The sequence below is a fragment of the Corythoichthys intestinalis genome, chromosome 12, assembly GCF_030265065.1.
Source record: "Corythoichthys intestinalis isolate RoL2023-P3 chromosome 12, ASM3026506v1, whole genome shotgun sequence".
NCBI lineage: Eukaryota > Metazoa > Chordata > Actinopteri > Syngnathiformes > Syngnathidae > Corythoichthys > Corythoichthys intestinalis.
In genome coordinates this window covers 50,233,791-50,247,253 of record NC_080406.1, presented here as the reverse complement: position 1 = coordinate 50,247,253, position 13,463 = coordinate 50,233,791, and the positions used below count along the sequence as shown (strand labels likewise).

The 13,463-nt window shown below is 39.2% G+C and overlaps 1 protein-coding gene across 2 annotated transcripts in view; it reads left to right on the top strand.

Moving 5' to 3' along the window:
- The window catches only part of LOC130927124 (cobalamin trafficking protein CblD), a 30,343-nt gene that overhangs the window by 3,348 nt on the left and 13,532 nt on the right, over positions 1 to 13,463 (top strand). Inside the window, exons 2-4 of one of the 2 annotated variants that reach the window (XM_057852702.1) lie at positions 999 to 1,028; positions 2,424 to 2,568; positions 2,749 to 2,948. In XM_057852702.1, coding sequence (XP_057708685.1) covers positions 1,020 to 1,028; positions 2,424 to 2,568; positions 2,749 to 2,948 — 354 coding nt within the window. In that variant the 5' untranslated portion in view covers positions 999 to 1,019. Of the gene's footprint in view, positions 1 to 998; positions 1,029 to 2,423; positions 2,569 to 2,745; positions 2,949 to 13,463 lie in introns of both variants that reach the window. The other variant, XM_057852701.1, reaches the window with a different exon arrangement.

Genomic DNA, 13,463 nt, shown 5'->3' with positions numbered 1-13,463 from the left:
CCGCCAAAAGGACCGCATTCATTTTAATTTTATGTAGAATATTTAGTTCATTTTTAAAATGTACTGTATTTTAATTTAACATTATACTTAACATATGTTCCAATTTGCGGATATAATGGGAAAATAAAATCCTGTTCCGTGGAAAAAAGTATTTTTTTTGTTTTTTTTTAAACCCAAATATCTCAAAGTAACATTTTAGAGCCGTGATACCGTGACACCGTGATATTTTGGGCTAAGGTTGTCATACTGTCAGAATATCATACCGGCACATGCCGAGTAGGGACGCGTTTTCCATGTAAATGACCTAATCCGTTCAAAGCCCCCCAAAATTCAGACATAAATCTTTTATAGTGCATAAAAATGCAACAAAACATGTAACCAATACATGTTACAATCAGATAATTTCACAATAATCATGAACTCAGAGTTGTGCATAATGTAAAATAAAACAAGAATAAGGAATAAAAGTTAATACACTAATGTAAAGCTGTTGGAACACGAGGGGCGAATGAAGAGGATGCTGGGATACACATACAAATACAGAAGAGGTCCCTCTTAGCCAGTTGGATGCCAGGAATGCTAGACAATAGCCAATGGTAGAGCAGCTATAAGTAAACGTTCAGTAAACTCTGGGAGCTGCGAGTACCAGCCATACTTTCATATCCTGAAATTTCATTCCTAACAAGAAGCAATATTTTCTCGTTAAGGCATGTCTTAACCTGAAAATTCGGTATGTAGAGAAGTCCGTAAGTAGAGGTACCACTGGACAACGGCAAAATGTACCACATTCAGGGTTAGGTGTGATTGATCCCATGGAATTGTCAATCAAGCAAAAATAAATAAATAAATTTAAAAAATCATGCTCTCTGATTGGCCATTCTGGATTCAAATAATATACCAAATTTCTCATCTGTAGGTGAAGTAGTAAACAGCATGTTATCTTACTAGATCATGTGATATGCCTTATTATTTTACTGTCATTTTCTTTAATCTCATAGATACCAAGCTGCAAGAGAAGAATGGCAACGGTAAATTCAGTCTTTGTCCTTTTTATCGTAACATTGCATAGGTAGTGATCTAAGTGTTTGAGTTGAGGACTAAAACAGTTGATTGAACTGAAATTTCTAAAAAGTCTCAATCGTTAAACTCGAATTTAAAGTCCATCTATCTATGGATGGATAAAAAATATTAATTGATTAATGGATGGATGCATGCATGCATGCGGAACAAGCAGATGATGCATGCATGCATGATTTGCTTGTTCCGGGGTTGGGTTGCGGGGGCAGCAGCTTTAACAGGGAAGCCCAGACTTTCCTCTCCCCAGCCACTTCAACCAGTTCCTCCGGCGGGATCCCAAGGCATTCCCAGGCCAGCCGAGAGACATAGTCTCTCCAGCGTGTCCTGGGTCGTCCCCGGGGCCTCCCGCCGGTGGGACATGCCCGGAACACCTCTACTACTTAACTTACAAGTCGAAATGTAGAATTGTATGTGAATGATGTAATTTGATATTGCATTGCTTGATTCAAACCATTACATTATGTTTAATTCTGTGCGTAAAACACGCTTTAATCAATTAATTTTTTCTATTCACGGGACTTGACAGCCCGTGGTTTTAGAAATGTGTTTAAATTGCTACGGCAAACTAAACCCAAATTTGCACAAAGTAAGTAAGCGCCCGACATGTACTCTATATCATATCACCATCAGGGCGAGCTGATGTAAAACATTGCTTTATTGCTTCTATTGTTGGTTGTTGTTGATATGCTCCTCACCTACAGGTTGCGTCGATGACTGCAGGTATTTGGTGATATCTAATTTTCATAAGAAAATGAAAGAATTGGCCATACAATATTCTGGCAAAAATTGGCAAAAAAAAGGCAGGTCAAAACTTTAGCTTGAGATCCTGGTATACCAACTGTCACTGGGCCAAAAGACCAAAAATACTTGGTGTTTCTACAGTTTTTCTTTTGCACTGCACAGTTTGCATATGGTGTGGCCCTTATCACTCTCCACGCCTCCGTTTTTGCAGTCAAAGCCAAAATGAGCCCAAATTTAAGACTTTTAAAGGTGCTGTAGGGCACCACGTTTCTTCACGTATCTAATTTTTGCACCATGAATGCAAATGGTCTGCTCACATAACAAATCCCAAGCATCTTAGTTTAGAGAAATTTAATGATCAATAAGCATAACTGCTGTACTAAGCTGTGACCAACTCTTGTGCAAAGGCAGAAGGCTTCTACATTCACTTTGAAGGCAAAATGCATATTGGCCCAACCAATGATGAAAAATCGGTGTCGATATTATCCAATATCATTTTAAAATGCTTTTATCGGCCTATATTATCAGATACCAGATAATATCGGACAAATCTTAATAACTAAAGAGTGTTTGAGACAAAAAAGTGCCTATGATTATTTGTTCAGGTATTGTACAGTAGAACCCGGCTGGCAACATATCTACCTGGACTGAATGCTCTGGTGCAGCGTATTGCCAGCACCATGGACTCTTCTCGTGTTGGATCTTATGGCTCTGGTTATCCCAATGTACCAAAATTGGCTTCCTTAAATGGTATGAGATTTTGTTGTCTTTTTAGCGAGACAATGACCACTGTCGTGTTAGTTTAATAGAAAAGTGCAATTTGTTCGTGTTTAGACCAGTCTAAAAAGTAGTGGTAATATGGTTTGCAAATTGTGAGAAATTGTGTATAGTTCAGTTCAGTGCAGCTGTGGTTGTCTTCTGTTTCAGAAGCACTTACATTGCAGAATGATGAGACCATGGGACCTTTTGATGACAAGGACCAGCTCTACTTTATGCCGGGTAACATAGGTTTAGAATCTCATCTGCAGTTTTCAGACCAAAGGACCAGAAACATGACAGCCCCTGAACTGCGAATAACTTCATCAGCCTCTGAGAGATGTATGCCTGGACTACTTCGCAATGAAATTTTTGTAAGTACAGTGTAATACAGTAGGGAAAAAAATGTATATGGGACCTCGAGATACAAAAGCTTCGGTAAACGGAAAATTTTACGAATACAGGTATTCACCGGGTTAAGAACGAGTTCCGTTCCTACGCTAACGAAGTAACCCGAATTTCTGCTAGAGTCAGAATTAACCCTTTAAATACCGCTAAATACCCGCTAAATGTCAAAATAACTATCCAAAAACATGTATTATATGTCATTGTACTGTCCTCGCCAAGATGTTGGAGCCTGAGTCCTAGCTAGACAGATTTAAGCTCCGAAATGACAGACGTCTGTGTGGTTTGCTGAATTTATTCAGCTGCTCATGACATCAACACTTGCAGAAGAAACTAAAATTAAAATGAAATTAAATCCGTTTCATTTTCAATAACAGCAAATGGCTCTTCCTTGTGTGTTTGTGTGCGCTCTTCTTCGTGTGCTCAAATACTTCGTGTGTACATGTGCTCTTCTTCGTGTGCGCACATATGTTCTTCGTGTGTACATGCGATCTTACTGGCATGCGGAATTGCTACAGTGGTATGAAAAGTGTGATCCTTTTGGAATTTCTCACATTTCTGCATAAAATCTCCAAATGTGATCTGATCTTTGTCAAAATCACACAGATGAAAATACAGTGTCTGATTTAACTAAAACCACCCTAATATTCATAGGTTTTCATATTTTAATAAGGATAGCATGCAAACAGTGACAGAAGGGGGAAAAATTAACTGAACCCTCTGCTTAAGGAGACGTAAAGAGCAATTGAAACCAATTTTTAACTAAACATTAATAAGTCAGGTGTGTGCCCAATCGCTGATGATTGGTTTAAAGCTGCCCTGCCTACTATAAAACACACACAGTAAGAAATGTCTTGATGAAAAGCATTGTCTGATGTGCATCATGGCTCGGTCAAAAGAGCTGTCTGAAGACCTGCGATCAAGGATTGTTGATTTGTATAAAGCTGGGAAAGGAACGAAAACCATCTCCAAAAGTCTGGATGTTCATCAATCGACACTCTGAGAAGTTGTGTCCAAATGGAGAGTTTGGCACTGTTGCTTCTCTCTCAAGGAGTGGCCGTCCACCAAAGATGAAGCCAAGAGTTCAGTGCAGAATACTCAGAGAGGTAAAAAAGAACCCTGCAGTATCTGCGAAAGACCTACAGAAATCACTGGCACAGTCCAATATCCCTCTGCACACATCAACTATATGTAAAACTATGGTCAAGAGTAATGTTCATGGGAGGACTCCACGGCTGTCTAACAAAGCATTGTTGCTCGTTTAATGTTCGCAAAAAGGCACTCGGACACTCCACAGAAGTTTTGGCAAAGTGTTTTGTGGATTGATGAAACCAAAGCTGAATTGTTTGGGAGTAACACACTACGTCATGTGTGGACGAAAAATGGAACAGCTCACTAACATCAACACCTCATCCCTACAGTAAAGCATGGTGGAGGGAGCATCATGAGTTGGGGCTGTTTTGCTACTTCAGGGCCTGGACAACTTGCAATCATTAATGGAATAATGAATTCAGAACTTTATCAGGATGTTTTGCAGGAATTGATTTTATGCAGAAATGTAAGAAATTCCAAAAGGTGCAGATATTTTCTCATACCACTGTACCTGCTATAACGCCTCCTACGCCAAAAAAAGCATGGATCATTAAACAAAAGTCAACTTTCTTAAAAAAAAAAAAAATAAATAAATAATGCCTGGAGTCTCCGGTATCGTAAAGTCAAAATCATGTAAGTCGGGTATGTTGTAACCCGGGGACTACCTGTATTTTTTATTTTTTAAATTCTCGTTTAATATTATGAAAAATTACTCATCATACGACAGGTGATACATTACGTATTCGTATTATAATTATATAGCAAGGGCAGACAATAAGGGAAATTAGCCCCACTATCAAAACCACTGGCCCAGGTCAACACATCATTTATTGATCCCAATAATCACGAAAAGAATAATTTGCTTGAATAACATGAATAATATATTTTTTTTTTAGGTAGATTCAATGAAAAGTCCAGCATGAATCTAGTGTAAATAATCATATTCCAATTACATAATCATTCCAAAATAACTCTAGTATAGCCAGTTATTCCTCCATCTCCTCCTCAGTTTTGTGATAAAATGATAAATTTATAATTCTTATTATTTTGTGTAACATCAGCATGTAACAAACTGGCATGTGACGTCAGCATTTATCAGTTTTCAACTTTACGGTTGCACCATGCCACAGACCCAGAACACAAATAACACAATCATAATATCGACCCCACTGACCACTTACACATATTTTATTGTTTTCGGGAAACAAACACACACACACAAAAAAGGGGGAAGCGGGCCCACAGGACAGCTCCGTACCTGGGCGAAGCTTTCCTGTCTTCCCCTTACCGCCTTCTGGAAGTCTACCCCGGTTGTCATGGCAACCATTTAGAAGTCAAAGAAATGACTAAGACAATTATGGCTAACGATTTTCAAGTTAGACCGTCGTTATGACAATATTATTTTGTCCGTAGTCACTCGAATGAATTATCACATTATGTTCTAACTTAATACCATAGGTTTCATACTCGTTAACTATTTTCCAACTTACTTGTTTGCATATGTGGACATTGAAACTTTTTTTCTGTATTGATTTCTGATTGGGACAAAATCGGGTGACTCAGACTCTGGTACAAACATGCGATCGGGAAATCCCTAGTATTCATATAATTCAGGCCAAGTGGGTTTATCTGTGAATGATGAAGATTGGTGTAGATAAAAGGGATACAGGAAGCTATGTCCCTGCAATATTGCTGCTTTTATGAAGCACAACAAAAGTTCACTTAAAAAAAAGTAAATACATTTAAAAAATATGACAATCGCACATCCTCAGGGTCCCCCCAGAATTTATAAATCTAAATTCAAGACTTTTACGACCTTTTTTAATGCCATTTCAACTGAAAATTAATACTTTTCTTGCACCCATTATTTAGATCATATTGAATCATATTAAATAAATAAAGCACTGAACATCAAATTTAACCTCAATTACTAAGTGTGTTTGACAAAAGAATGCACATATATTGAAGATACAATTTAAACACATTTAAAGTAACATTATGAAGTCTGTCAGAATTTTTTTAAACCCACACACGCACACAATAATTATGGACAAAAAGAGGAGGAGGACAGGACTCAGACCAGCCATCTTCCGTAACAGGCTAGCCGCTAGTGCACCTGCCGAGACCCCAGTAAACATGGCTAACTCTTGAGTTAAAACGCCGAAATTCACATTCATTCGAAAAGCAAACCGAAATGTTTAAGCAGGTCAACTGCCTTCGCATGACCCATACACTGCAACCTAAAGTATCTGGATGTAACTTGAGCCTCTATCACATACTCCAAAACAACAGGAATACCGCGGGACTTAACCTGCAGCAGTTGTGTGTGAAAACAATTTCCCGTGTCGACTGACATGGGAAGCAGTGAGCGTGAAAGCAGGCGTTAAATTCCCGGGTCACAGCAGATGGCTGATGACTTAAATATCATAGCGGCGGCCAATGTAACTTTCTCCCTCTTCACGGTAAACAAACATCGCAATTATAAACATAGCAAGCTGGAAACAGATAAACTGAAAACATGACCAAAATTAAAATGTCAAATATTACGTCGGGCCGGGCCAGGGTTCTTTCTCGCTAACTTTTTGAAATAACTATATATTAACGATGTATGAATGATAAACTAAGGAATACTTGTTATAAAATAAATAATTTGGATGAGAAAAAAAAAGAAGGCGCTGTATGGTCATTGCAGAGCCAGAGCGTGCCTATGCGCCCTTTTTAAAGGGATCCTCTATTTTTAAGACAAGTAATTCTTATAAGATAAATGTCAGTATGAGTTATCATAATTCGATATTAAAACCCCTCTTAATGTTTTTGTTTTAATAAAGTTTGTAAAATTATTTTAAGTGATAGGTCGCCATTCTTGTTACGTCGCAGTCACTGGCCCCGATGTCGAAATTCCAGCGTGTCAATAGTTAGCTTTCCCAACATGTCGTCAGTTCTACCTTTCCTATTTGAACCAGATCTGAAAAGTGAAGAGCAGGACAGTACTGTCGGTCGTTCACAAGACGAGCTTCAGGGAAAAATGCGTGCAGCAAATACCTGATCAGACAAAAATTGGGCAAAACTGGTGATGCACTCGCTGTCTCAATGGCAACAGAGCGACAGAGTGCTATTGGGAACTCGGGTTGGGAGCGAGAGTGATGGGAACTCCGGTTTTATTAGCAGATATTCAAGGTAAGCATATTGCGTTTTCAAACATCCCAATATAATTATGTAGATTGTTAGCATCCAGAGCTGTCGTGTGCTTACAGTACAGGCCACAGAGCACACCTTGTGTAATCCATGTCTTGTACATTGTAACGCGTGGTAGCTAGGATACGTGTATAAAAGTACCAAAAATGGGGAAAAGCTTCTTCTTATGCACATTTATTCACAAAAAATAATATTTTTACCTTGACCATTCTTCACTGGGGAGCTCAGCAGTACCCAAACCTGTGTTCCCTGACGAACTCCAACATTGTTGTAAGGTCCAAGTCAGTCACTGTCGTCACTGTAGCGTGCCATAGTGCTTTAATTATTTAGGAGGATTTGGGGAAAACTCCCACGAAGAATAGTCAACAAAAAAGATCGCAATAGTAATCCAAATCCGCGTTTTTTACTCACTCGAAGATCCAGGAATTAGACCGATCCCATGACAATGTTCCAGTCGCGATCAGGCCGTCGATTCCACGAAATAGACTGATCCAAAAAGCCGCGGTGGGACCAACGAATCAAAACAATTGACAGATCCGAAACCAATATTGCAGACGCGGTGGGACCTTGCTTGACTGAGGATCCAGGATACATGGTCAGGCGCCAGTTGCAATGAGTGGTGGGTAGGATACGTGCACACAGGGACCAAAAAGGGGGAGAAGCTTCCACTTATGCACATTTATTCACTAAAAATAATTCCACCTTGACCACTCACTTCACTCCCCTTGTTTCTATTTGACTGGAAATTGCATCCAAAAGCAGCACATCGTGGCATTTTACTTCACGAGTTTAGGCAGCAATAAGCAATTGTTGAACACGCTACACATTTGGAAAAATGCCATTGACGTCATCACTGCGAGCCCGCAAACCATGGCGTCAACTAACGGTCAAAATATGGACTAAATATTATAAAATATTGCCATTGATTTAACATTTTATGTGTTTCTAACAACATCTTTTAGTACAAGAGAACAATTGTGGTTTACATGTATTTAAATCAGAGGATCACTTTAATCTTCCCCTCTGCAAGTCCGCAAAACCGCATCTGTTTATTTTTAACAAACTTCTCCAGCGTTATTTCGTTGTGTAAATAAATTTATAATGATCATAAAAATATGTAGTCTATTTAAACATTAAGAAAATGTGCGGTTTTTTTCTGCCAACTGAGAATTCGCAAAAGACAGGCTTTTATGCAGACATCGTCACAAATGTTATCACACAAAACGCGGGTCGGGCTTTAATATCCGCGGACCAGTTCGGGTCGGGCTGGACTTTTTAGGCCCGGTTTTACCTCTATCTTAAAGTCTTGATGAGCTTAAATTGGCTGCAGTTACGAAGTCGGGAATGCTCTGAAGGGGAAACGATATCGTCATCGCACACACCATATAACTGTTTGCATTAGTCTAACACATATATAGTCTAACACATACATATGGTACAGGTTTTCGTAGGCACCGTCTAACTGTTTGCATTAGGCTAACACACGTAATATAATTAATCAGGAAATGTGTATCATTTTCATATTTACGGTAGGACTACACTACTAATATAAAATAAATAGCACACCATAGTTTAATGAGAAGAAATAGAGATACACAATGCCGTCTTATCACAAGAGTGACGCACATACTCGGGGAATCTGCTCTCAGCAAACTCCAAGGACAAAGCGCTTTGTCCTAAAACAAGCACCACCAGCCCGGACAGCAAAGTTGATAGCGGGCGTCCCAATCCGCGCACGAACCTAAACCGCCCAAAACCGGCCACAGCGGGGGCGGCCCCAAAGCAACGCCCAGAAACGCCTTCGACGAGACCCGCGTCAGCAAAGACTTCAAAAAGACTGGACACTGAGATAAGACAGATTTTCTTCTGCTCGAAAACATGTAGCCTTGTTTTGGATCCAGAATTGTCCCTCCGTCGTCTGTTTTTGCCTTGTCTTTGACCATTGTCGACGAATAAATTGTCAACCTGTTTTCGGCGAGTGTTCTTCAAGCTTTTGAAACATGGAGTCAGTGTGCAAAGGGTTAACACAGGAACGCGCGGAGTTTAGCTTCCTCCTTAGCCTGGCTCCTCGGGGGAGTCAGCGACGGAGCACATTTCCGTTCTGTTGCCGGCCTCCCCGTGCAGTTTGGGCTGGGAGGACTAAATTCCTTCAGTTGGTGTCCCGACGTGATGGTTTGACGACGTGATAGGCCCAGACGACGGAGGGGATGGACGAACGGCTGCGGAAGAGTCAACTGGAGCCCTTTTAGGTGCACCGCTAAAAGCCGAAAAGGTAAAAAGACGTTTTGTCATAATTTAAGGCGGGTGAAAGTTGGCTTGAAGCGACCTTCGACCATTTTGTGTTTTGTCTAACTGTGATTTGTGCATTCGGTTGAAGGAATAAGGGGAAACAAGTGTAGTGTAACATCAGTCTTCATTAGTCTTAGCACTAGAGGGGTAGATTCAGAAAGAGTGCAACATATACGCCATGCGTCGCGTAGTTTAGGCTGGGCGAAGAAAAAAAAAAAAAAAACAGGACAAGCTTAGGTTATTAGGAAGCGGTGTCCCCGGAGCCTCATTAAATTGCGAGAAACTTAACAACACAAAAGAGGTTGTGAGCCGCTGCCTGCGCCTGTCGCGCGCACTTGCGCGCGCACGTCTATGTGCGCTCGCAACCGCGCGACCCTCTCCATTCCTTTCCTACATACTAAAATACTATAATTATATCACAAATACTAAATAAAATGCTAAAATAAATATGTAAGAGGATCCTGCTAAAATAAAAAATAAAAGAACAATAATTTAGAAAATACTTAAACACCAATCTTCCATGAACACCAGACCCCCACCCCTTTATCAACTTCACCCTCCCCACTTGCGCTTCCCAACCACAGGTTGGGACACAGCGTTTCCCTCCCGCTCAGGCTGGTTGGCTCCTAGACAACAGGTTGTTGTTTCCCGATTTGATGTGGTGGGACATACGTAATATATACATGCGCATGTATGCATATACATACAAAGATATGTGTATGGGATAGATATGGGCATGTATATTTGAGTATAGAGTAGATGCGACGACCCACTTTTTAAGTTAGATGAGGGGTCTGTTACGCGCAATATGTGTATGCATTTATATGTATATTTAGAGGTATACATATAAATTTGGATAGACATATACTTGTCCTGAAGGTTGTGGTGGTTTGGCTGGCGGGCAGCGTCAGGCCGGGCCAAAGCCACCGGGACTGGAACGTAGCGGTTCCGCACCTCAGGGCTGACGAGTCGGAGGTTTGAGAGCTGGGTTGTGGAGGCCCTAGGAAGTGGTCCCCCCTTAAAAAAGAATAAAGGTATTAAGCCCGCTGTTGGAAGTGACGCCCAACAGCAAAGAGGGCCTCGCTGCTTGCGGTAAGCAGAACAATAAACATGGCCATGAACACATTCGCCCAGCGGAGATTTAGGTCAGGGACCCGTGACAAATGGCTATATGAATGCGCTAAGGAGGGCTGTGAGGGTACAGGGAAGAAATTAGACGAGTTGTTGTGTCGTGTAGTCTCTTGTTAAAGTAAGTGGACGTTTTGTTTTGCTTAGTGTTGTTCGAAATGAAGCCGAAAAAATAGGAAGCGCCCCTGTTAACGTTCTGGGAGACAGCCGTTGGCATGGCGCCTGGAGTTGGGCTATCTGATTAGAAAAGAACACTGTGTTCAAAATAAGGAGGGCGGGCCGTCGGTGGCCCCTATTTGCAACATGGGGTCCTCGACGGCATCCGCTGGGTTGTTTGCCAAAATTGATTATAAGGGGAGGCTAGAATTGAAGCTGGGAATTTTCCAGTCCTTGTTTAACATTTTAAGATAAAATTGAGAGCCAAAAAAGGGACAATATGTAAAAAATTCTAAAAAATCAGTAGATCTGATTAGAAAAGGAACACAGTGTTCAAAATGAGGTGCGCGGGCCGATGGGCGGGAGGCCCCTCTTGCTCTTGTTCAGGCCAAGCAGAGCAGGGAGGGCTGAAGTCCCTGGATGTTTGGTAAAGTTATAGATTTAAAAAAAAAAAAAAAAAAAAAAAAAAAAAAAAAAGCTTTTTCTAACAAGAAGATTTTTACTCACAAAAGAATGTAGAGAAACAAAAGAATATTAAAGTGATGCGTTCAACCACGAACTTACAATTATTAGAATAACAAACATGCAAACCGAACCAGCAAAGAACACCTTAAAATTAGTAACGGGGAATTGATATCAGGGCTCGCTTCTAGTATGACGAATAGTTTGAAATGTAATTTTTAGGGGATTCAAGCATGATGAATATGGGGAAAGTGTCACTTTTGGATCACATGTTGATAGAATTGGCTGTCGTGAATTCAGCTGGGATCCAAAGAACAACAGGATAACTTTATTGATTTTAGTTTTGATATAAGAAGACAATTAAAATTGAACTAATTTTTGCTGTTATGAAAATAGAGTAGGAAATAAGTGGCCAACTTTGTCGAGACAGGCCATGACCAAAGTTAATTGACAAATTATCAAATAGGGGGCCACAATAAAACATGTAACAATGCAATATAAGAATTGTAAATATTTGAGCTAATTGACATTCATAACACCCCTTAAAGTAACTAGAACATCTTTGAAAAAAAAAAAAAAAAAAAAAGCAAATGGTTCTTTCATAACACTCATCACGATTCCAAATTTACATCGGAGATAACGTTCCCAGAATGAGATAAATAGTAAGTCTTATTAGTTTTTATTTTTATCTTAACTTGGATATTTTCTTTTCATTGTTGACACTTGAAGGAAATAATTTCATTTAGTATATTTTCTTTTCCTTTTGCACTTTCGTAAAACTGATTTTGGAGTTATTTTGTAGTTCCGTTTAATTTGGAGTCTATAGAAGCTAATTTAAGTTTGAGATGCCTTGCCTAAAGGGTTAAAGTTTAGGAAAGAGCAAAGTTTTAAAGTGGGTCATCTCAAGCTCAAGTCTCTGGTTGTTTTGGTAAAACAATAGATAAGACAGTCCTTCCCTAGCCACTATTGACTCCCGGAAGAATGCGGAGGGAGAATCTCCTATATGTGTTAATTTTGATATACGGGACAATGTAAAAGTGGATTTAGGTTTTTAAAAAGACTTGAAAATGCCAGATTTCACTAAAATATAATCTTTTGGGTCACCTGCGGATAGAATTGGGCTATCCTTGCAAAAAAGAAATCAAGAAATGAATAAAATAAAATAAAAAAGGGGAATAAGACATTTTCACCAATTTCATGATCTGGGATGAAAAGACAAGACCAATGTAGGTAAATTTTGTGCTTTGAAATTATAGGGGAAATTAGCAACCAATTTTTTAAGAGAAAGACCACAGTAGGAATCGAATTAACAAATTACATAAGAGGGGAGGAATTAAATTTGAGAACGTAAACAAACACGGGCATCGTGCCAAATGCAATTTATTATGCTGGGGAAGTTGCTTATGTTAAAAGTTAAGAATAATACTCGAACGATACAACAATAATGAGACAGAATCTAGAGATGAGTTAATTTAATTTCAGAATACCTTTCCAAGTCTACTGCCTATAAATACAATTTCCCCAGTATAAGACAATTTTTATGTTTTCATTTTGGATTTTTGTTCTTGATCTTTTGATGAATTACTCTCATGTGATATTTTTCCATTCCTTTGGACACCTTTATGGAACAGATTTTTATTTTTAAGGACTTGAATAATATTTAAAAAAAAAACAAACAAAAAAAGGAGGAGTGGAGAAAGTGTTGTTTAGTTCCATGTCTGTGCTAACTGTATTTTTCATATTTTTTTAGAATTTTTTCTAAAAATTCTATTCATCTATTTCTATTCTTTTCCATTTTTTATAAAAAGTCAAACTGGTTGACTTGCATTTATTCTATTGATCCTATTCACTGGTTTGTTATTTTGCAATTATTTTCGGGGGACCTAATTGTTTCACAAAAGGGGAGAAAGATACATATTTTGAATGACATAAGGAACAAAGGAAAAGGCATCACTTTCCAAGACATAAATATTTTAATTATTGCTGAGTGGCTTTGTTTGGGATCTGAATTGGACATGAGGGGTTTGTAAACTGGAAATAATAAGACATATAAATGTTTTTGTGTTGATTGTTGCAATGGTAACCATTGAACAGTTTAAACGTGTAGTAGACAACCACACACCGTAGAAATGAATGTACAACTCCCATCCTTTGACAAAATG